The sequence below is a fragment of the Prinia subflava genome, chromosome 1 (genome assembly GCF_021018805.1).
Source record: "Prinia subflava isolate CZ2003 ecotype Zambia chromosome 1, Cam_Psub_1.2, whole genome shotgun sequence".
NCBI lineage: Eukaryota > Metazoa > Chordata > Aves > Passeriformes > Cisticolidae > Prinia > Prinia subflava.
In genome coordinates, this window is record NC_086247.1 from 6,708,463 (window position 1) to 6,734,362 (window position 25,900).

General features: G+C 35.9%; 1 protein-coding gene across 1 annotated transcript in view; it reads right to left on the bottom strand.

Annotated features, from left to right (window-relative positions):
- Nucleotides 1–5,480: 5,480 nt before the first annotated feature.
- KHDRBS3 (KH RNA binding domain containing, signal transduction associated 3) overlaps nucleotides 5,481–25,900 on the bottom strand; it is an 87,452-nt gene continuing 67,032 nt past the window's right edge. Inside the window, exons 7-9 of the mRNA XM_063408704.1 lie at nucleotides 24,666–24,748; nucleotides 9,386–9,444; nucleotides 5,481–6,088 (exon numbers count right to left, since the gene is read on the bottom strand). Of these exons, the coding sequence (XP_063264774.1) occupies nucleotides 5,997–6,088; nucleotides 9,386–9,444; nucleotides 24,666–24,748 (234 nt within the window). The 3' untranslated portion in view covers nucleotides 5,481–5,996. The remainder of the gene's footprint in view (nucleotides 6,089–9,385; nucleotides 9,445–24,665; nucleotides 24,749–25,900) is intronic.

The following is a 25,900-nucleotide window of genomic DNA, read 5'->3' on the forward strand; positions in this document are numbered from 1 at the left end:
TTGGTGTGCATTTACTGCAGCTGCCAGCAATGCTGGTGTTCTTGGACCCTGGCAACCTGGAAATTCTACAAATTTGGCCTTTTAGCGCACATTTGTGAATTTACTACAGATATCTAATTATAACAGCTAAAATAGTTTTAAGAAGATTGTGAAATTCTGTGTGGGGAAATTGGAGCAGAACCACTCAAGAACAATTTGATTTTATTCATACCAGATCATTACATATGCATTTTAAGCATGAGCTTTGCATTCTGATCTTTAAATTTCAGTTCCTTCATTACCAGAAGGATGAATTTTTAACATGAAACGTATGATCTTCAACATCACTTAAAAAGATGTTTCACCTCAAAGTATGTTCTAATTCACAGTTTTGGAACAAACACCTTTTCATAGATTTGTACCTGAAAGGGAGGTCATCCCCAAAAAAGCAAACACAATGGGAAAGGCATTGATGCAGACTGGACAAGTCATTTGAAGCAGCAGGCTCACGTCCTTCCTCAAAAACTTTGAAGTAAATTGATGTCACCTAGAACTGGCACCTGGGAAGAGAGCATCAGGACTGTCCCACACCACTGAGGCACACTGCACCTGTGCTCTTGAAGTGAATGACAAGTGAGACCCAGATATCCCTCAAAACAAGAAATTGGATTTTACCTAGTGATGATAAAACCCAGCAGAAATAGAGACACAGAATCAGAGAATGGTTTGGGTTGGAAAGGCTTGAAGTCCAGGCTGCAAAGGCTGGGGACAGCCAGTCCTTAAACTCGTAGTGAAACAAAGCACTTGTAACCCCATGATGGCCACAGCCAGCCAACACTGACCAGATCCCAGTGGCTCCTGTTAGGCCACTCAGCAATCAGACAAGACCCCAGGAAGATCACATTTGCTAGACAGCCTAGATATTCACATGGCAAGTCATACTAGCAAAGTGTTTTAGCATTGCCGTTAGGCAGCCCTGTGCTCATGGCTCTGGAGTGGAAGGTGATACCTCACTATCTGAGTAGTTCAGAGCACTTCTCAAATGAGCTTGTGCTGGTAGTCCTGGTGTGCAAATTGCAGAGAGTGAAATTGCATTCTGCTGGTCTAAATTCCCCACACAATATCTATATACAGTTTTTATACTTGGCCTGCCTTTAAAATGTGAGGTGCTGTTCCACACCAGGTCCTGCCTGATGGAATCATTATTATACATCTCTTGTGCTTATTCAAAGTTTTTTTTATTATTATTTTGCTTTCACTTATTTAAATAATTACTATTCCTGGTCGTAGAAAACAGTTTAGAAATGCAGTTTTAGCACAATGAGAGGTGAAGGCAGGGAAAACTCTCCAGATGGTGAGATTAACTGACAAAATCACCATAAATATTCACAGGTTAAAAATACAGACTTTTTAAGGGCCAGTCTTCTATTAAAAACTGCCTTACTCAAGATCATTTGATTGGTGTCACAGTTAATAGGAAATCTTATTTTTATCTACATCCCCAGAACTTCAAAGCTATTTTTCAGTAGTCAATATATGGAATTAGAAGTTATGAAAACCTGTTGAAGAGGCAGCATTTTGGTGTGAAGCTGTCAACTGGTATTGTTTATGTTCAAAACAGCAACAACACAGAACCAAATTGTGCTTTTGTTGGCAACAAACTGAGATTCAGTGAAGAAAAATGCATCTGATGAACCGTAATTGACAAATGGGGCACACACGCTCTGCAAGCAGTATTTATGAGAAAGAACACAAGAAGATAAATTATCAGAACTTTATTTCTGTTACAAATTATCACAATCACAATTAATATAAAACAAAAAGCACTGAGGAAACATGACTGTTGGATACAAGATTTATCAAGGTGTAAAAGCCTCATCCAAGACTCTACTACTAGAAAACCTGTGATGGGGTATTAGAGAAAAGATTTCTATGCATCAAACACCAAGTGAAAGAGAATAGGCAGCAATAGTATAATTGACAGGGATTAAACACCTTGTTATACAAGTTTTTGCAGGAAATGGAAGTTGGAGCATTATTTCTACCCAAGAGTCTTGTCTGGAGCAGACTTGTTTACAATTAGCTATTCAGAAAAGCTTCAGCAGAAAACACCAATCTTCATTTTAACTTATCCATGTTGTTCATACATTAGATAAGCTATTTCCAAAAGCATTTAAGTTCTAGTCATGAGACTCCACACACTCTCTTACACTTGCTGTATAAGGCTAAAAAGTCACTAAAGAAAGGGAGGTTGCATTATTGCTTTGTAACAGGAACTTAGGTGGAAATTCTTTATTGAGCTCCAAATAAAACATTGTCGCATCACTATACAGTTAAGAGTTTCAATATACAATTTTAAAAAGTGTATGCTGTTATACACTTTAAGGCTTTCATACAAGAAATGCTGAGCAGGATTTTGATACTCGGTCTCATCAGTGTCTGAGCACACAGGTAAGTCCAGTGGTCTAAGCAGTCCATAATTAACATGGCAGAAGTTCCTGTAAAAGAGCAAAATACACTTTATTTGTATATATCTTGAGACTAGAGATCATGAATTTTCTGAAGCCTGTCAGACTGTAAGCAGAGGAATCAGACTATCATGGACATAATAAATGTATATAGATCTAGGCAAGCATTGCATAAACTTCCATCACTGAAATTCAGTGGACATTTTATAAAACGACTAAATAAAGGCAAATGATTGTCTTTTATTATTGCCTTATTAATAATGACTATTAACATTACTTTTTTGACCAGTAACATACACTAACAGTCCAGTGTCAGAGTGCAAAACTCTACTAGAATGAAAACACACTTCTGAGTTTGTCACAATGGAAGAAAGGCTGCCTTCTACATTGGTTTTCTTTCATGTAGAGACCTTTTTAAGTTATTTCTCCCTCTGTTCAAAATCAAATAGATTTAAGAGATTACTCAACAGAAAAAAAATACCCACAAGAGGAATGCAATAGTAGAACAATGCTAGTGTATGTTATCTGAGGAAATGCCAAGAAATTTTGCACTGCAAAAACATAGTTTTGAAGAATATCCAATACCATTTGTTTGAACTGATGTAGTTTCTTGGGCACGCATAGGGCATAAGAATTGATACAACATTTTTTGAAGAGGCATGGAAACACAATTTTTAGGAGAAATAAGATGTATCAATGTAAGGCATTGGAAGAAGGAAGACTTCATTCATATGGTAATCATCATTCAGTGGTGCACTTAGAGCCAGCCTCTATTATCAGGGAGACACATTTTCCCACCCCAAAGGGAACCTAAAACAATTTAAGGTTCTCTAGGACTTCAGGGCAGAATAGCAAAGAAGTGGCACAAATCACACATGCTGATCACACATTCATCCTCCGTACTGGAGGCAATAAGAAAATACAGCATTAAATAAGAGTTGGATAAACAACACAGAACACTGAATTCATTTGTGATTCACTTATTTATCTACTATAGCTACCCTTGCTACTAGGTATTTTAGTTTCAACCCCTGAAGTTTCATTCTGTCTATTTAAAGCAATACATGATGTCTGCAGACAAACAGTTTCTGTGTAATTCATCATATTATGTGATTTACAATGTGACCAGAAGGAGAAATTGTGCCAATTGTTATAAATATTTTTAAAAGATATTTATATATTCAGTTTTGCCATAGCAATTCTGGCAGCTCGTATTAAATCTTTGCCCTCTGAGCCCCAAAGGGAAGAAATCTTCTTCAAGCTCTCCTACTCTTAGAGTCCTTTGATTTAAGCCCTTAAAATGCTCAAAACAGTTCTAAAGCCATTTTGTATGTACAAAAGGTTCCTTTAGCCTGTGACAGCAGCCTCTTAAATTTACTGCAGTACACAGAGGCAGTGCAACTTATGCAATATTTCACAGTATAGAGCTCTATTTATCTGAGCCTTGTCAACTAAAAGCACTGAGATCATGAGGTTAGCAGGAAGAATTACCATTCCAAGTAGAAAATGATCTGCTTTATTTAAAATATACACTATCTAAGCATAAATACAGTTAAATTACTTCTTTATATATTGAATTGACAATAAAAAAACAGTAGAGCCAGCTATTCTTTAATGTTTCTTAATGGGGTTGTTCTCCTCCAATTAATGCCAGAAATCAGTCTGCTACTTGTGCAGAAATACTTGACTTTGAAAATCAGTTTACGAAATGTATTTTTCATAATTTTGACATGTTTGTTGACCAGATTAGAGTTTTAAATTCCTATTTGAAAACTACAAACATCAGATTACATTAGGTTTCTTCAGCTTCCTCTGTCCAATCAAACACTTAATTGTTTGAGATGCTGTCAAAGCTATGCACACCCTTCAATAAACTGCCAGGGATGTGTCCACACACTGACAGCTTAAGGTCCTGATTAATGAAAGTTTAAAACTGTTACTTTTCCTACCAGTATTGAACACAGACACTGACACCTAACTTAAAGCTTTAGGCAGAATTAAGGACCTGATCAAAAGTTCCATTATCTATCTAATAATTTCACAGATGAGTAAAAATACCTACCAAAGCATCAGAAGACTATGGTTTTTGTTCTCTTGGCTGTCCAAGGAGGTGAATTTCCTGACAAGAGAGAAAAAAAGATGTTTTTACTACATTTCAAAGAATTTAAAATAAAAATTAAAGAAAACAACACAAATCAAACTATAATTAATAGAAACGATGCTTAAAAAAAAGCTTTAGATAACATTTGCAATGTTTAAGTTACTAGAATTTATGGAAAAATAATATATTACAAACTCTTGTTTATGAGGTTTTACAGTTGTTTAAAAGGGAATAGTTTGTCCAAATTTAACTAGCTAAGCTAAGGCTTTTTAGATGACTAATACAAATTAAACGTTTTAAAATGAGAATTTAGGTGTCCTCACAAGTCTTTCCTACATTCTAAAATGATACTAAGTTGTAGCCTCCCTGTTTTTATTGGTTATATTAAGATAACTTAAGTGAGATTAAAATCTTATTTGATTTATTTACCTTTGCAAATGAAGACCGTTTTAAGGGTTACACATCCTCTGCCTCTGACGAAAGCGACCTCAATTAGTCAAGTCAGAAAGTCTTTAAAAGCTTTGTGTTTATTGCTTCCAGCACGGAGCGAGGTGGTCATTAACGTATCAAAATTCTCATAAAAATTCCAAAGTTGCACTAGTGAAAAAATGCTCAACAAGGTGAAAACTAGTCACATCTTTTTCCAGAAAATCCATTAGCTATTTTAAACATTTGTTTTTAACAAAAGTATTTTGATTTAATGTGGCACTCAAGCAGATCCATACCATTTGGATATTTTAAACAGCATTTAAATCTACTGTGAGTATATAGAGAGATACATTTAGGTTTAAACCATTTTGTTTTAAAAGAAGTTGCACAATGTTTAATATGAGCCTTTTATGCTGATCACTGTTAAACATTTCTCCCTGTTTACTACTATTTATGAAGTTTTATTATAAGATAAAGCATAAAATTAATCTCACACACACTGATTTTCTTTCAAAAGTTTATTTAGTATCAAGCAAGGATAAAACTTTGCTTAACACTACAGAACATTTCAAGACTTGAGTTACAAAATACCACATTATTCGCATTTGTAGTTTGCTTCCCTTTTTACGCATGTTTGCAAAGAGAAAATCTAGCAAATGGCTGAAAATAAAAGCTAAAAACTAAACTGTTGAAAACCTTTAAAATAAAAGGTTACGCTTATGTTAAAAAGAATGGACTAACGTATTTAGGAAACCTATTTTTGTTTAACACTAGTTAATCAAAGGTTATTTTTTGATCACCTATTTTTTCAAACACAGTTTGGAAATAACAAAGTTCCTTGTTTTACATATCTTTCTGTCCAGGTTGTTCTTTCAACAAAATGTTTTAAGTTCAGTCCATCCATTCAGATTTTTTATGCACTTTGAGATAATAAAAAGGGATTGTTCATAGAAAAAATTACTTTGAACAGTATACAGGACTGGTGGAGATTGGATATTTCACAACATCAGACAGTACAATCAGTATCTGGCATATGGCTGGTCTCTGTAGACTCCTTTTGTTGTCCTTGCAGAAGGTGTCTTGTGTCGTGAGTTGGTCCATTCTTCTTGCCCTACAAGAAAAGAAAATATGGTCAGAGCCCTTCCAATACTCTGAGATGCTGAATTTAATTTTTCTTATCTGTGAATCAAACAGCCACATTCTGTTTACAGAAACCAAGGTGTACAAGCCTAACACTTGGAACAAAAAATCGAGGTACAGCACATCTATCTGAGCCATCTCACAGTGATTTCTCAGCACACAGGAGCAGGCAACGTGACAGGCTACTGGCAAAAGTATTTACAACTGTGGAAAATCAGCTGGACCTGCTTGTTGCAAATGCACAGAAATGTCAGCTCCCATAGCAGACACACCAATAATTGCAATGGGATGAAATGAATGGAAGGTATGAATTATGTATAAGGAAATAAGCTGCCCTTATTAAGGAAGTAAGTTTCTCTGCATCGGTGCCAATTTAGGCCTAATTCAAGCACGCAAACCAAGCCTCAAGTATCACTACAAACACCCGTGGCTTTTAACATCCTAGGGCAAATACTCCATTTCTCTGGGGGTAAACATACATGTTTTCTCTGAAATTCAAGGAATAGGAGGCCAGATTATAAAAAACCAATACATTAAAAGGACAAGGAACATTTGTTCGAATTTTAGCTATAAAATAAGTTTGTAAAAAAGCTTGTGCTATATTTAGTGATTCATATCCTACCACCTTTTAATGGTATTAAATATTTTTAAAAATTAGAAAAATTATTAACTTAAATGAGAGTCAGACCTACTTTGCCAGACAGATGTAAAAGGGAAAACACAGGATTAAACACAGTATAAGGAAATAGTACTTAGGTACACTTTAATGATGCAAGAAAATCAGAGTACTATGTCACATCTGCAAGAACAAGAATAAAAAAAGCAGCACCAAAAAAGTCCCCAAAAGTAAACACACCTTAAAACAACGTATGTGTTTCCATACATATTTTTGCAGAACCGCCCTGCCTTAAACAGACAGGTGCTCCAATGAACCCAACACAATCCAGAAACTAATGGCAGAATCCAAATGTATGGTAGAATAAAATGTAGACATCACTATGTCTTTCTAGTCAATTAAAGAAAAAAAAAAAAGAACTTAAAAGAACTCCTGCACTCTGAATGCTGAGGTAACTTGCTCTGACATGAGATACCTGAAATTAGGTGACAAGGATCCCATACCTCAAGGGTTCAGTTTCACAATCCCTTCGCAGAAGCCTCATCCTAACTACTTTTTAATAATGTAGGTGGCTGCCTGCAGAGTTCAGGCTATAAATCATACCCAGGTCGTCAGGAAATTTGCCGAGGAGGTAAAAGGAACAAGTTCAAATTTGGTGAAAGGCTGAAAGAATTAAACTTGCACCTTGGTGATTTCCACAGGCATCTGGTAACAGCCTCTTGTGCTTCTTCATGACACAGAAAGCAAGACTCACATTAAAAAAGGAAAAAGACCCTGAGCCTAACAGTACAGCTGACTGAGGGGTAGGAATTAAAAATATCCTAGCTTTTAAACACTGCTGCAAGATCTGTTTAAATGAAAAAGAAGTCTTGGTTACAGTTTAAGGAGAATACTTGCTCTTTTTCAAGCAGTTGATCAAATCAGCAGGGCAAAAAGTTATCTTACTGTTTCTCAGTTTTCATTTTGGTGCTGATCAGGGCTCCAAATCCGAAAAATACTGATATTTTTCCTACATCCTCTGGACTGTCAGCTGAGGTTCTCAGAGGAAAAGTTCAGATGTCTCCTGGGAATCTGAATTTCCTCCTGGCCAGCACTACACAACTACCTGCTCACTAGGCAACGTTACTTATTTTGAGGCATCTAATTTTCTTTACATATAGTGAAGATGGTTATTAATCTCTAACTCTGCTTTTAAGGGATATACTTAAGAAATAAATTGCATAACTATTTATATGTGCAAAAAGTATAGTGGCTGCAACCCATAATCATTCTTTAAGGTATTTATAGTCTTTCTCTCAACTTGAATAAATACATCACTTAATATTCTGAGTGGCTGTGCTTTGATATATAGAAAACCAATTTTGAATGCAAAAGCAATGAAGAATCCATATTTTCAACCTTAAATACTGCAATCAATATCTCTCCTCATCAGTCTATCTACATTAAGCAGTTTCATACATTTTTCCCCCATCAATTTTGCATTAATGAAATAGTCTTAGAACTATCAGGTTTATAATGGCAAACAATTTATTTTAATGCTGAAATAAAGATTTAAGCTATATATCTATCAACACCAACTGAAAGTGCTGGGAGACAGAGGAATTTCAAGTGACCTCTTCTTTTGATGAACTGTCTTTCTTCTTAAGCAAAATAATTAGTTTAAGCAGATACACTGGGCAAACTACTCCATTAAGTGCATTTATCACAACTTAGTTAAGATCATTTTAGTTTCAAGCAGGAAGCACTTCCACATGGAGTTAAAGAAATAGACCTTGGAGAATTTCAAGCAGAGCTCTTAATTCATTGAAGCATTCACTACTCAGAATCACAACTTTTACACAGATTACTAACAACCCTCAAATGTTTGAGATTTGAGAGATCTAGACTGTATTTGCTCTCTAGCCAGAGACTTGGAATTTATGCCTTAAGCAAAGGTGCCTTTTAAAATGCTTTATGCTTCTAACCCGTAACAGATTTCTTTAATTAAACCTGTCACTATCACACTTCTATCAAAAAAAAAAAAAAAAAAGGGTGATCTTTACAACTGGCATATCTTTTTTGCTTCATTATGCATTGTTTTGCCTCTGTTCAGAGTAACCCACTGCCCTCATGTCTATTAGCTACCTAAAGTACTTCCCTAACCTTTACATAATGACTCCCTGCTTGATTTCCCAAGACTGATGCATGAAAATGAATTAAACCAAAAGGACCATACAAGGCTAAACCACACTCATTAGGCCCTAATTCAGCTGGGAGCTTCAGCAGATTCCTACCTTCTAACAAGTCTCAATGCAAACTGTGTCACACCAGAAGTATTTGCTTTTGGCAGCCAAAAGCTCCTGGAAAAAGGTCTTCCATCCCTCTTTTTTTTTCCTAAACCTCATTGAATGTGACACGAAAAGGCTGCGTGCATCATGATTTAGGTTTTATTTTCTCTGCTTCTTTGGTTTTAGCTTCCCATGACTGCGTTAGCTAACAGACCACAGAGGGCATTTTTCTCAATAAGCACACGAGGAGCTCTGTGACATCTCAGGAATCCCTGAGCAGCCATTACCTGCTGCAGGACTAAGCCTCATGGAAATTATCCTTTCATTACATTTTTTTTTTTCCAGAGTCTGCTGCTGCAGTGATTGAGCTCATAAAACCACTCACCATAGGAGTCGTAGGTGTCTTCACTCAGTCCATGGCCATAGTCGTAGTAATCTGCTCCACTGCAGGGCAGGAGGGGCGTGGGGAGAACAAGAAAGAAAGCATGAGAAGAAATACTTATTACACATTCTACCTCCGAAAAGAAAGCTTGAAGGATGTAAGACATGTCCTAAGAAAGGTAAGTATCATGTGACAGTGACAACTGAGGTCCTGCTTGTTTTTTTAATTAGAAATGATATGTAATTTCTTTTAGGATTTTTTTTTCATCACTTGACTACTCATCCACATTGTAAATATGGATGTGGGAATTTTCCATTTAAAATTATAGTTGGGAAGGTTAAAGATCTTACAAACATTAATGAAAAAAATTGAGATGCAGGTACTGAACCAATTCCTTTGTTTTATAAATTCCTTTTCATTACCTATTGCTACCTAGTATTTTGCTTTTATATCTTCAGATTCACTGACAAGAATGCAATAAAGGGAAAACTATCTGGTGATTGGAGGCTTATACACTTGCTGTGTGTGTACAAATTCCAGTGTGTTCAAAACAAGATAGAAGAACACAAATATAAAGGCTATGATTTTAACAGGAAGAAATAACAATAGAAACTATATTAAAACTGAAAGCTGTAGTTATGATTCAAAGGTAGGGATGAATACCATAATCATGGCCTAAAACAGTCCTCCATTTTACAATGTTTTTTATATTTGTAGTAAGACCCCTGAATTGAAACTGAAGAACAACCCTTATTAGACATCATTCCATCATGGTTTCATATTTCATGCAAGTCCAGCTATATGTAGTCTCTTACACAGTTTGTAGGATATGAGAAGCAAGTGCCTAAATAGTTCTTTTCTTTCCAAACACAGCCAGACTCATGGCTGACAATATTTGGAAAATACTCTATGAAATGATGCCACCAGATGAGTAGACTCCTAAACTTTTTATTTCCCTTAATGGATTTATTCTGCAAGGAAAGACCTTTTCATAGAATCACCTCCTGAGTGAGAAGGAAATCACTCAAATGTGATCACTAGCAAGTAATTACTGATATTGACAAAATGTTCCTAACATTAGATTGATTGCTAACAAAATAAACACCAGAGTAAAAATAAACAATTTATAGCCTTAACATGAATTATCAGGTAATGCATTTATATAAAACAAACAACACATCACAATTACTTCTGAATGGATAAAATACTTTGTTGTGCTTGAGATGTGTTTTAGTTTGTGTTTCTTTTTTTTTCTTTTCCTTAAAGTTTAAACCCCTCAGAATAACAAGGCCAGAAAAAAAATAGAGGTTTGGTGTGTGCAAATGCATATCTAAAAAGTTGTGATGAGTATTTGTTATTGCTGGTATAATGCTTCCCAAATAAAAATTTAACCAACTGCACTTTGAAGACCCACAAAGAATTATCTCTACAAAGCCTTTCCTCCATGGTTTCTCAGGTGATGAGAACCCCAGAATAAGAGTAAAGTTTGAATAAGAAGTATTTTTTCCCTGCAGCAGCCAGTAATAAAAGTCTTTATTCTGACAAAGAACTGAAAACTGACATTCACTATCCTTCCACACAGCATTTATTTATTTTAAGACTGATCAAGTTTACAAGCCTAAAGCAGCTGAGCTCCATCCCTGTATCTGTCAATCCTGTCAGAATGACTTTGTGAGGTTTCATTTCATAGATCTAATATATCTATTAAACAAAAAAATGACTCATTTTACAGCACACAAACTGCAAAACAAATAAACATCAGAAAGGAAGGAACCTTTCACTCATACTGAAAGTATACTTCAACTCATCCTTATTAACAGACCAACCCTTCAAAATTAATAATCTGTCTGAAAAATACCAGGTACAATGGGAAGTAAACTTGCCCAGTGCTATTCAGTACTCCCTGCTCTACTTCATTCATGTTCTATGAATAACACCAGCATTCTCCAGTCAGCTATTAAAAGCTAATTTCTTAAAAATTTGTTAGAGTCTGAATATTCCATGGTGTTCACAACCAATACAAACGCTAATAGGTTTTTTTTTTTTTTTAGTTTTTTTCAGAATTATAGAAAATTCTAATATATATGAACTTAAAGCTTATAGAATTGTATTTTTGTTTTAAAGCAACTGCCTGCAAAAAGTAAACTTATTCAAAGCACCCTACAGCAACACCAGTCTTCTAAATGCTACATTTTAACTCATGAGCTGACATAAGTGAGATAGGTGAAGTCATTTCTGCTGCAAAGACTAGCTGCAGTAAATAATTCTTCCTGTGGACAGAACATGCAGAACATGTGATATACATTTTTGATTTAAAATCATCCTTTATGTTTAGACTCTTTTATATGTATTCCCTGACATCTTAGCACTCTGACTAAATACTATTAAACTTTTTATCTCTTGTAATGGATTTATTCCATTAAGGAAAGGCCTTTTCATAGAATCACAGAAAGGCATGGAAGGGACCACAATCATCACCTAATTCCATGGGCAGGGACACCTTCCACTAACCAGGTAGCTCAGGTTGCTCCTCTTCCTTTCATTTTGTATCACAGAAAGGAAAAAAAAATCCACAAATTTAGTTCATTTTCTTCTTTATCTCATGTGACTCCCTCCTTCCACAAAAAAAGGAGAAAACATGGCATGTATTCTTCCCTTTTTAACCCAACAAGACTAGATATGGACTCTGCTTGGAGTTCATTTGTTTTCAGATGTGAATTGTCTTCATGAAACCACTTTCTTTTTTTTCCTCATTACCTATGCATCTACTTTTCTAGATCAATAACTGGATTACATGCTGTATCTGGCTCAGTTGTCAGGCTCCTAACCATGAAGTAAATGGTACAAGTGCAGTTAACACTGGAGTATCAGCTGTGATTCAGATCTTTTGCACACACACAGACCTTTTGCTTATTATTCCCTCTTTTTAACTTTTCTATTTCCATTCCAGCATAATGGCTTTGGGGTGACAAGAGAGAAGACAGATGGCAAAGAAAAATTGCTTTGGTTTTCCATGTCAGCATAAAAACTTGAAATCACTTAATACCATGGAAGGATTAGAAAACAACAATAAATTTAGGCACGCTGTTTTTAATTGCTGAGGGCTGGGCAGTAATCTTACAATATTCAGAGGAAATGTGAAATGAGACTTAAATACTGTAAGGCCAGGAGAAGGGCCTGTTTTCTGTGTTAAGAGAAAAAGCTTCAGACAGAAAGGGGCAAGCTCACATTTTAGCACAGCAGCACTGATGATGCAGAAATGCTTCTCCAAGGCTTTCTTTAGTAAACTAGAGGACTGGGAAGATTCCTGCCATTTCTCTAGAATCACTACGAGAAATGTCTTAAAATACTTTAATTTAGAGGTATTCAACATAAGCCTTCAAAAGCCCTATGAAAAATGACCTCAATTTCCCAGGCTCTTCTACTAAGCTGATTTGTTTCTGAAAATATCTTGATGAACTGTAATAGAACAAATATTTATAAAATCCAAATAGGAGTAACTGCTCTTGACATGACAATGAAGTCTTAAGGAACTTTACCTTTTATACTTTATTAGGTTATTCTGCCTAGAGATACTGGAATACTCTCTTAGGACAGATATCAACAGAACAGTAGTTTCAAGCCAGCTCTCATGGGTCCCTCACTACAAGACAGACATTGAGGTGCCAGAGTGTGTCCAGAGAAGGACAGCAGGGCTGGGAAGGCTCTGGAAGGTCAGTACTGTGAGGGGCAGCTGAGGGAGACGGGTGTGTTTAGCTACAAGTGGAGAAAAGGAGGCTCAGGGAGCCTTTTTGATCCCTACAATGCCCTGAAAGGAGATTGTTTCCTGGGGGGGTTGGTCTCTTCTCCCAGGCATCTAGAGACAGGATGAGAGGAAATGGTCTCAAGATGTACTGGGGAGATTCAGTTGGACATCAGTTAGAATTTCTTCACTGAAAGGGTGGTCAGGCCTTGGAATGAACTGCTGAGGGAGGTGGTGGAGCCACCATCCCTGTGAAGTGTTCAGGAAATGTCTAGATGTGGTACTGAGTGCTGTGGTTTAGTTCACAAGCTGGTGTTTGGTCAAATGTTGGACTTGTCTTGGGAGGTCTTTTCCAACCTTAATGATCCTATGATTCCATACTAGAAGAGGTCACTAGGCTATTTGGGACAATTGAAAAACAGGCAGATCAACCACACAGTCCAAGTGTATTTCCAAAAATGCTCAGAGGTAGTAAAAATATACATACACTTAATCCATGTGATTGCCACTTTATATTTGATACAGGCATCTTTTAGAATGGCCATTGTGACATCTCTGTGTTTGAAACAGAAGCAGTGTGGCATGGAGCCTGCCTGCTAAGGGAAGATTAAAAGGTCTCTGACTGAAAGCTTCTAGTTTACTGGAAAATCCCAGACTTAAGCACTGACAAGCCCAATATAAACACTGAAACGTCCTTTGGCTTCTGATGAAAAACAGCCTTGGCCTACCATTCACCTTTCAGTAACGCTTATTAGGCAAAAACTGACCAAAATTTCAGCTTTTTCTTTTTCACATGAGTATCACAACCTATTTTGATCCCTTCAGGCAGAAACCAGGGCAGTTTCAGAAAGTGACAATAAAACCCTTGCAAACACCAAGGCTTCCTTTTGCCAAGGGAAGCTCCAACAAACATCACCCTTTGTGCTTCCACCCAGGGTTGCACAGAACAAAACAGAAAAAGCAAATGATGATCTCTAGCAACTGTTCTTATATGATAGACCCTGACTGATACCATCACATCTGAAGGGAACTCATCCATAAGGGAACCTCTTTCCATTATTCCTGTCAGATCTTCATGCTCAGCTACTTCTGATAACAAAAAGCTTCTGTCAACAGCAAACAGGAAGAATGTCCAAGACAAGAATCACTGCAGTGAAGCTTCTCACAACTCCATAATGTCTTGAACACCGAGTAGCTGTTCTCAGAGCTACTGTGGATCACTAGATCACTGTGGATCCTATTCTGGAACTCAGCTTACAGCGGGACAGCAGAAATCTGAGTATCAAGAGGAGATCCACATCTTTTCTTGCATTTTGAAGATACATTTTTAGTTAATACTCAGTTCTGCTGCTACTTAGTAGAGATTTCTTTAGTACATGTTTTTATTCCTGCAGCTCAGTTTATGTCTGTCAAACAGATAGTGATCTCAGAAAACAACTGAGATAGATCCCTATGTGAACGTTTTATAAAACACAGAAAAACAACACAATCTTCCTTGATTTATAGCCTATTGTATTCTCAAATGGACCATACAAACAGCAAATCTATTACCTGTAATCCTAAAAGGTGATCAGAGTGCCCTCTCAAGGATCCCCTTAGCTATCACTATTTAGGAATTACTTTTTATGGCAGAAATGAGAAATTTCACTTCTGAATAGTGAAACATCCTCAGAGGCATCTGCATTCTGGTACCACCTACCAGCCACAGACCTATCTAGGAATTTCCAGCAGAATGCTATACAGTTGTCTAGAGCATTTTTACCATCTGAAATGTCCAATTATTGCTGTCTCAACTCAATTAGTCTTTCCCCACTACGTTCTCATGTGCCACCTCTCAAAAGAGGAAAAGAAAACAGCAATTAAAAGAGGTGACTGAAGCACATGGCATAAATAAGGTTTCTCAGGAACAGCAGCAGCAGGAGCTACAGCTTTACCTTGAAAATATGAATAGAACACAGCAACAACACTTCCCTGATCACGAGAAATGCTAACCATATTACTGCCAAAAATTCGCTACATTAAGAAAGAAAGTACCAGCAGAAAAACTAAAAACTGAGGTTGCATAAATTCAGCATTTTGGTTTGGTTGGTGAATTAGAACCAAGCCCCAGACAACCCACACCTCGTCTGTCTGCTCTGCAAAGCATGTTGTGAACTGATACCAGAGGAAGCTAAACTTGAAGCCTTTATCCTAGTGCTATTGGTACTAAGTGTGTACCAGTCATATTTCAGCTGCTAAATGGAGAAAAACAACATGATACAACATTAACATCAGAAAAAGATGTTTTCTTCCCTCTCTCAGAGGGAAGAAAACAGACAAGATTATTGTGGCCAGTAGCAGAGAACAGTGAAGATCTGAGAGATAGCTGTCAAAAAATCCTTAGACTATTCACTGCAGTGCTAGAAAGCTCTGGAATATTATACCAGCTAATTCTTGGTTATCCCTCAAGTTCTGCATATGTTCAGAGATCCAAAATGATGCCACTTGTCACAGACTGGAGTACAAGACAACACTGTCTCTAACACACTGTCCTCAAAAAGAGCACAGGTGATTTGTTACCATTCCATCATCACAAATACTGCTCCATGTATATCCATACATCATACCTTCTTATCTTTTTAATTTACTGAAGGAACAGTACAATTTTCAAATTTTTCAAAGTTCTGTACAACTTTCAGCCTTTATAAAAATTTGGGGCCTTACGAGTTAAAATTGAAGAACATTTGTGAGAAAAGGTATCATTCTATCCTGGTTTTATATAATTCAAAAATAATGAAACTGCCATCAAGGAATAAATTTGGTAAAAGATAGATTAGATTTAATTATTTTCTGGGCTGCATAATCATAAGCTTTACCATGTTCAAGATCTTTCTAGTCCTTCCCTAACATCCTTTGCACCAGCAGGGTCCAAATCTTGTCTCTCCAAGTACAGTAAGGCAAGACTCTTCCTCCTAAGGACAATTCAATCTATTTATGTGCAAAGACTCATTTCCTGGCCTCATGTGAGCTCCACTACTTCTATCCCTATGCATGCTTCAGGTGCTCTATATACAACACTCATGATACAATTACACCAAGATAAATGTGGTTATGATGGTTACTAATACATTATTTTTCACCATCTATACCTCAAATATATCAAAATTGTGCTAAAAAGCACAATATGTAGCCCTCAGTATTTGTACTGAAATAAAATACAAGAACAAACAATTGAGACCACTATAAAGTTTTCCTGCAAACATGTCCTATTTTTAAGCTGCCCAATTAGGTAGGTATTTCCTTACCAACAGAAAGAAGCAAGATTTTTCTTCCCTTGAAAAGCAAACTGAAACAACAAGGTACTCAGAGAGAAAATTGCAACTTTCAATTACTGCTAGTAAGCAGCCAAAGTGTGTTGACCGTCAACCAGAAAAACAGTGTCAAATCTTTATCTACAAAAACATGTTCTGTGACAAAAATATGTTCTGAGCTGATGCACCCTGATTTCTCGTTCATCTAACAGGCACTGGCTTCCAAATGTGAGTTTCCAGTGAAGTTCCTCTTCACCCCACACCACGGAAAAAAAAAGTCTTCTCTATGTATCTATAGGTCATTCCCCAGTCTGCAAAAGTAAATTTAAGATGTCCTTTCTCTAGACTGGAGAGAATTTGTAGTCGCTTTTCCTTATCTTTGGATCTCTTAATCAAACTACTGGAAAGTTAATTTATAATGTGAGATGTTTGAGAAGACCTTTCTAAATGAATAACTTTAATTTGTAAGATTGATTATCCGTGTTCTGTCTCTAAAGCCCATATATCTAGCACCATTTCTTCAGCATCATGCTGATGCCTGGCAACTGGATATTCTCCCTTTCTTTGTTACCTCTATCCTCCAAGCTTAAAGAAACTTATTTTTAAAACAAACTGTAATTAATTTGAAGCCTTTATATAATTAAGATTTTTTAAACTGTGACAGATTCCACAAGTTACACTAACAGGTACAATATAGCACTTCATGTTTAAAAAGTATTCCTTGTTAATGATTTTTTTTTCTTATTTTGGACTTGGAAGATCCCCTTTGACCTTTCCCTTCCTCGTGTTTTCACTTGTGCAATTAGTCAAGGAAAAAAAAAAAATCAAAATCCTACCAACTGCTAATCCTCTTTAATAGTATTATGGAATTCAATCACCCAGTTAAAGATGCTGTAAAAATCACCTAAATAAAATTAAGCCAATCACGGAAATTTAATATAATTTCATGAAATAATGACTTTTTTTGATTTCTCAATATTTGTAATTTGATGTTACTACTTTTTGTACTACCATAACACCTGCATATTAGTTTTCTCTAGCAGTTTTCTAAATTTATTTTCAAATGCATTTTTACTTGTTTCCTAAATATGGAGGCACAGACATAGTAAATTTAATAGCAAAATCATGAAAAACCAAATTAATTTTATTGATTATAACTAGTACAGATGAAGACTAATCCTAACATTTATTAAACAGTGAAGTCATCTACCGATATCACCATGAGGATTCAAAATACTTTTTCCAGTTTTATGAGTGCACCATGGGATATTCTTGTATTTTTTCCATCATTACAGCCGAATCATCTTAGTCGTATTCCTTTTTACTGACATTTTAAACAGAATTCTGTAAATCAATTTAAAAAATTACTATACACTAGATTCACAATTAAAGCTATCTATGCTACAGAGACACTTCTGAACAGTTTACCTTGTCACATCCCAACATGTAATTAAAAGGAAAACATCTATCTAAACCTGAAAAAATTAGATCTGAAAAACTGCAGTAAATAATCTCTTTTAATAATGGAAGTGCAAAAAATTAAGCAGGAAACCACATGCCAGGATTTTCATTCAAAAGCTACATTAGCTTATTTATGCTAACGTTTTAGGGCTTTATTTTGCAGAATTATAACCTCCAGCACACTCTGATACATACCAGGTGTTCATAAACAACAGCAACACAAAATGCCAACCCTTTGCACAATCCCCAGAAATCAAACTCCTGCAGACTAATTTGATTTTTAAGTCAAAGCATGAAATACAAACAGCTACAAGCATTAAAATGGAGAGAATTACATCTTGGAAAACTACAGTAACAGAAACTCGTTTGCATATAATGCATATTTATACATCCTGGAAATGCATGATTGCTGACAAACTCAACAATGTAAATTTAAAACACTGAACATCACAAACAAACTGTTAGCAATTAACTTTCAGATACCAATAGCAACATCTCCATAAGCCAATTTCAAACCCATATGCTTAGCTCTTCATGAAAATCCTCCTATTAAACAGGAATGTCATCATCTTTTGTGTGACTATGAAGCATAGTTTCAAAAAGCATCTGAAAATTTGAGCTCCTAGTGGGAAATGAGGAGGGTATTTCCAAGAGCTACATACTAGGAATCAGCTTCTCTTAGAACTAAAGTGCCTCTGGAATTACATAAAAAGCAGTACTTGAGATAGATTTGAAGGATTTTAGCAAACCAATTTAGTTGTACTCTTCAGCCATCAGTTGAACAATGGCCACTGCTGGATTTCAAGGTGTTTTTCTAAGTCCTTTCCAACCCCGCATCAAGTTTCTCCATTGTTAGGTAACTACCACAAGTTACCAAACACAAAAAAACCTCAAACATTTCACACCACAGGGTTTTGTGCATAGTATTCTCTATTAAAAAGAGATTTTCTGTCTTGAATCAGTCACTTTTGAAATAAAAGGTAAATAAGGTAATGAATGATAAAGGAGGCTCAGGGGGAACCTTATCACTCCCTACAACTGCCTGAAAGAAGGCTGTGGAAAGGTTTTCTGCCCATCCACTGAGAAACACTGGACATGCTTCACTGAAAGGGCAGTCAGGCACTGAAACAGGCTGCCCAAGAAACACTGAAAAATCTCAAAAGTGTGGATGTGGCACCTAGGGGCATAGTTTGGTGGTGAACATGGTGGTGCTGGGTTGACAATTTTATTTGATCCTGGAGGTCTTCTCCAACCTGAAAAATCATACAATTCCTAACACCATGTTTTTAACATACCTACGACTTACCACACAGGCAGTTATGTTTTTATGCATTTAAGTAAACGATCTAACAAAGTTGCAGCATGTAATTATTACTTCCCAACACATCAACAATAACCACAGAATGATATAGTGGCACTGAATAAACTTCGGTGTACTAAAGAGAATTTACCAATTCCCTTAGCTCAGATTAGGTTAACTGTGTGACTCCAAGGCTCACAAGCAACTTGCAGGGATTTGAATTTATCACGTTTTGGTATGATTTGAAGTGATAGTAATTATTGTTAGATATGCACAAAGAGAAGTTGAGAAACGCTATTTAAGCCAATGGCAAAATGATTGTTGCCAAGAGAAATCTATAGTACTATTAGTTAAATGTGGAAACCAAAGAACAATGAAGAAAATGAAACCATTTCAGCAATTTCTCCAAGTTCTAATTTTCCCACTTTCATGTGTGTGTTTAGATTAAATTCTGCAATACAGTAAAGGTGAGATCACCTCGACTGAAGTTCTAAAATACTTTAGAAATTATGAATTATAATTGAACACAAAATGACACTACATAAATGACTCATTCTTGTCCCTCACCAGACACTGGCCTAAAGCTACACAAAGTGCTCCTCTTACAATTTAGGCTTCTGATCTCTGCCCTAGGCTGAAAATAAACCTAGAAAAACTTTTTTTTCCCCTAGGAAAAGTATTCCATTTTAAATGCTAGCAGACAAGCCTAAAGAAGTTCTTTGAAACTTATAAGTGTTTGATGGAGACAGATAGGGTTTTTCCACTTTTTTTTTTTTTTTGCACTACACTAACTGTGTTAACCATTCTCTCTCAACAGTAAACCTGAAAGCACACAGTAAAGCCTCTAATGGTACTGGAGAGCTAACAAACCCAGCCCCCTTTCTCAGCAACCTTGCCACATAATCTGGATTTCAGCACCAAACCTCATTCCTTGGCATGTTAACTCTCTGCAGCATCTGTCACTGCTATGAATGGTTGATCATAAGTACCTCTGTAGTCATCTCAATGCCATTAAGCAGATGGCAGTGCTAAATCCAAATGATGTAGTACATCTCCCTGGTGGACTTTGTTTCCATACACCACCATTATTCTACAATTCATCAGTGATAAATCTTATGCATTCTAGAGAACATTAAACAGTGAACTGACAGGGACAATTGATTTATTAGCATCCATTTCCCTTTGCCATATTATTGTCCTCACAAACACTTGTGCAGATCATGTATGGAGTCACTAAGGGACCAAAAGCACTTTGGCTCAATTTGAAGCCTGTTTCAGAGATTTAAAATAACTAGACTTTTTTCATGCTGAAAATGTTTATGCTATGGTTTTAAATGAAGATTGAGCTACATACTCTTGGTTCCTCCACAATACTATTAGGTGAATTTTCATAATAAAAATTGATCTAGCATTGACACCAGGCCATTAAGGCCTCACTACTTTCTGCAATAAATCCAAATAATTATATTTCTAGACAGGCTTGGCAACTCCTTTAAGAGTGAGCCAAATTGTATAAGGATGCATACATGTTGCATACAAGTCTACGTGTGTTTGATATAGGCAAATATCAGCACCAGGAGTCACGAGTTTGGCTTCCACAATTACAATTCATATTTTACCATAAGATCCTGAAAACGTGCACAAAACTGCACACGTGAAATCAATACATATGTATATAGGAGAAATTTTATGAAGGAATTCCTGACTACATAACATGCCCTTGCCTGCATAACATGTAACCCTCATGTTTGATTGCATACTGGGGCATGAAGTAACAGGAGAATGGTATGGCTTTAAACTAAAAGAGGAGAGATTTAGATTAGAAATTAGAAAGAAACTCTTTACTTTGAGGGTGGTGATGCACTGGCAGGGGCTGCCCAGAGAATTTGTGAATGCTCCATCCTAAGAAGTGTTTAGGACCAGGCTGGATGGAGTTTGGAGCAACCTGGTCTGCTGGAAGTTGTTCCTGCCCATGGCAGGGGGTTAGAACTGAATGATCTTTGAGGTCCTTTCCAGCCCAACCTATTCTATGATTCTATGAAGCATTTGCTACCCTCTGATTTTCAGAAATTGCAAAATATTTTTTAAATTTTAGATGGTTTTGTTTTTTTAAATAAGACTAAACAATACAGTTGATTAAACATCCTAGTTTATACTGATAAAATGATCTAACAATCCCTCTGCAAAAAGATATGCATGTAATTTCATCTTCTAAAAATCAATTAGGTATCTAGTAAAGTGCAGTACAGCTTCAAGGGATATTTTAAGTCTTTTTGACCATAAAAAATAATTCTGTTAAAGGACATCCTGAAGCACTGTTTGGGGCTTTGTAGCATGAACAAGCAACAGTGGATAATAAAACGTTCTAAAGGAAAACAACATTTTTTATAAGATTACAGCGCATTAAGATAAATGAGAACTCAGAAAATTCTCATGTTTCTCTCTCTGTTAGTGCTGTGGCAGGTTTTAATTCAAACTTCAGATTGCTAGACACAAGGAAGGATACAGTCTCACACAATGTCAAAATACCACTAAACTTCTAACCACTCATGATTTGGTATCAGCAAGAAGTTAATACATAGAATGGACTAATTTATTTGCAGAACAAACGAAGTCTCAACTCCCTTAGTGCAGACAGAAATACAGTTTCCTATTCTTAATATCTAAACATGTCACTTATCCTAATTCAACTCAGATTTGGCCATTTCTGGGAAATACACTTGAAATGTCCAGATTAAAGAGCAGTAAAGGAGAGTCACACTGTGTTGTGCTGAAGATTGAGTTTGAGAATGCACTCTTGTGCATCTAAAGCAGAAGATTTGCTGTCATGCAACCTCTTAGAGAGCTCCAGAATCCCTAAAGATACTTTACGTTCTATTGCAAGTTTCTATCTTTAACAGAGGAATCACTGAATAAGTAAAATGTTCAAAGCAAAAATGTAAATTTTAACTGTTTCCACCATATCACACATTGTACACTTGTGAGCATTAAGCCCTGTTCCTGCACTCAAACTTAGTAATATACTAGAAACTACTGCAAGTAATTTAATGAGACAACTCATTTACAGTTTATTATCTATTTCTCAGGTTTCCGCTTTAATACACAGTATCACTAATATCACAGTATTTCTAGAGAAATCAGTATAAGAACACATACTAGAAATACCATTACTTCAGGATTATTATTTTCAACTTTGAGAAGGAAAGAGTAAGTTATTTCCACAAGCTGGCCACCAAATGGTGCATTTTAAACACATCACTGCTCTGCATGTGCAAATGCAGTTTCTTTCTATGTTTTATGAGTGCAAAAAATCAAGAATTAGTAAGGCTAAACTATAAAAACAATGTACTTCTCCCTAATTTCCTTCATAGTAAGGGCACTGTAATGCACCTAGATATGATAAGTATCTCATTGTGGTTACAGAATGATATTTTGCAGTATGGGCTACAACATGATATTGAGATTTAAGACAGGAATGCTGTTCTAGGTAGCTCAGATGGCTGTTTATAGTTATTACTTTTTGTCTGCCAATACTATCCTAAAAATCTTTCTGCCAAGCCAGAAAATATTCCAGAAAATGAGTGTTGATATCCTGTGAGAAATGTGCAAGTGAATAATTTCTTGTTTTCTTCTACCACAGAGCACTTAATAGAATTAGGGGAAAAGTGTCCAATCATCATTAAGAAGGTAACAAATTTGTTAAAATCTAACAATGTATGTATTGTGAAACTACAGGTAAAATACAAAGAAAGTGATCATTTTATGAAATATCTCCTTCTAGGCAACTAAGCACATGCACATATATCTATGAATATTATACATATTCTTATGTATTAATCCTTTACAAGAGCAATTTCATTCCTTGGGAGATTTGCTTTTTTCCCAATTTTAGTTAAAAGGAAGGAAATCTCAGTGAAAACCTTCTTAATGTGGAAAAAAATCAAATCCAAGTAATGTTTAATTTTGGCTCAGGCAAATGACTTTGTAATGAAGTCCAAATGTTTGTATGTAATAAACCCATTTACCAACAGTACAAAGCAAGAATGCAAAACAGGATTGCCAACATAAAAGTTGAGGACTACTTTGGCAATTGTTTTCTGGGGAAAAAGAAAATCCATTACCTGCAACAGTTATCAAAATGTAAAACTCTACGGAGTCTCATATTTTGAAGGTTCTACACTGCAGATTTCTTAAGTCATTTTTATCAAGCTTAGAGTCTGTCGGAGCCATGTATCAGACACAAAGGTAATTCAATTATTTTAGTTCTCAACAACAACAACGACACTTGAACTTTCCACTATGCTTTTTTTCACATTGACTAAGTTGTTGAGCACAGAAAAATATTCATTTACACAACAAAACTGGTGTACTGTTGGGTGTGACAACACTACAGCAGAGCAGATGCCAGGTGTAAACAGGTTTGTTCTCAAATTTGCTGTGAACAGTTCTGTACTATTTCAGATAAAGATGCATTGTAAATCTTAAGTATTTAGCAGAAGACAGAACAAATCTGCCTCAAATACACTATTCAGTTTATTTCAGCACAAGGGATTTATTAACAGGAACCTCAGTAACCCTACTTCAGAGGCAGGTCATAATTGTGTCATAAAATTTCATGACATTGTTGAAAACATTGAAGCACCTACTATTGAGCAAATTATGAATGCTTGGTCTGAGAGAAAAAGAATGAAAATAAACTACAACTCAGTAAAAGGTGGACAAAAGTTCAGTTTCCAGTTAGGCACATTGGGAATGCCCAGAAATGGAGATTATCATCCAAGCTTCTACATTTGTAATGGGATTTTTGCCATGAAGTTCAAACCACATAAAGGAAGTAGGTTGTACTTCACAGAATGTTTCCCATCTTTGGGTCCCATTCTTACTCATGTAGTTGCCAAATAGTGACTCACTGGAAGAAAGCAAAACTTAAAAAATCCAAAGTGCTTAAAAATACTGCTGAAAATGAAGTGGGAGAGGGAAAACAAATGGTAAGAGATTCAAATTTGTCACAAGGAGTTCCAGAGAGGAGTAAAACAAGCTGACGTGTATTTTTCTTACAGTCAAATACATGTAAAATACTGGAAAACAACTTTGTAAAAGTAGTAAGAAAATTTAATCAGTTGTGTTTCAGGAAATTTAATAGCTTCTATGAAGTTGTATTTTTTCTCCTCTCCCCTCCTTTACCCACTCCTCCCTCCCAAAATGAAACTGAATTAAATTTCCCTGAATCTCCTGAACTTTTGAAAACTTTGATTTAGGATTTGGCATCACTAAAACTGTTGCAAGTTCTCAGTTCTGTTTCTTTTCAGCCACTCAGAAATCTAACTTTTATACTTATGTAATAGTAAAGCCAAGTACCTTGGGGGTTATTTTTAAAATCCTCCCACAATATTTTTGGTGTTTAAAATGAAATTGAAAAACTCTTAAGTAAAAATAACTGGCCAACCAGAGAATTTTTCAGATGTAGTTAGAGTTGATTTGGAGGCTTACCTTTGTGCTTGAGTGCTATAGCTGTTATCATAGGAATCATAGCTTTGTTCATCATAAGCGGCTCCGTAGCCATCATCATACTCCTGAAATGATACAAAAGATGCAATATTAACTTCAAGCACACTCCAGAAACTGAGCAGTAACCTAGCTCTACGTGTGAAAGACAACACTCTCCTGAAATGTATGTATAACATATGTACACCATGAAGTGGGAAAATCTTAATATTAAGACTACTTCTAGCTATAAAACTTTGACCATAATTTCTTTAAAGGTATTTTCACCTATTGGCAATGTGCTTCATAAAAAAGGGTTTTTTTTAGTTAACTCTGGCTTGTGCAGATGACAATGTAAACATTTCATGTCTCCACGTTCTTGAGTTTGAGTGCACTACCGATCTTCAAGAAAGCTCTGGGAAGCAGCTCAGGACTCAAAACATCTGAATAAATATTGTACAACTGACCTAGGTAGGTGACCTATTTCTGGACAATAAATTCAATATTCTATGTAACTTTGGATAGGAAAGAACTTCCATAATATAATACTAGTAAAAATTATAGTTTTGCTACTCTGAATGCTCTCTGAATACTCTTCAACTTGAGGGAGTTTAGCACTGAACAAGAAACTAGAAGTAAGGATTTTACTTCTCTCCACATATTCACATTATTTAAGAATACACTGTAACAATCTTCCCAAAACAGTGCTGTATTTGAACACCAGTTTGAACAACCTAGTAAGCCCAGCCATACAGAAGTTTAGGATAAACACAAGTGACAGTGATTATGTGTTTTCACAGAGTAGGATGAGCTACAGAAATCTGAAGAACTGTCATCAATTTACTGTTTTGTCCAACAATACACCTAACCGAGCTAAATACAGGAAAAGCAGAAATGGCACATCCACTGCATTGATTCCTAGGGAATCTTAATATCTAAATCATGTCTAAATACACCAAGGATCTCAATAGATATTTAGGAGTATGTTGCCAGATGAGAATAACCTAATGAGAAGACACTTTGAAGACTGGAGGATCATCCTTCATATACATATGTATCTATAAATGGTGTTTTCTGAGTGTGTAATCAGACCTGGCAATTAAAGGACAAAGCCTCCTGAAAGAACCAACATTTTCATGAAAAGGAACATTTAAGAATCTTTCTGCAGTGACAGAAAACAAAACCAACAATCAGTATCAATTTAGATAGGAACGACAAATGATGGATGGATTGTTTAACTC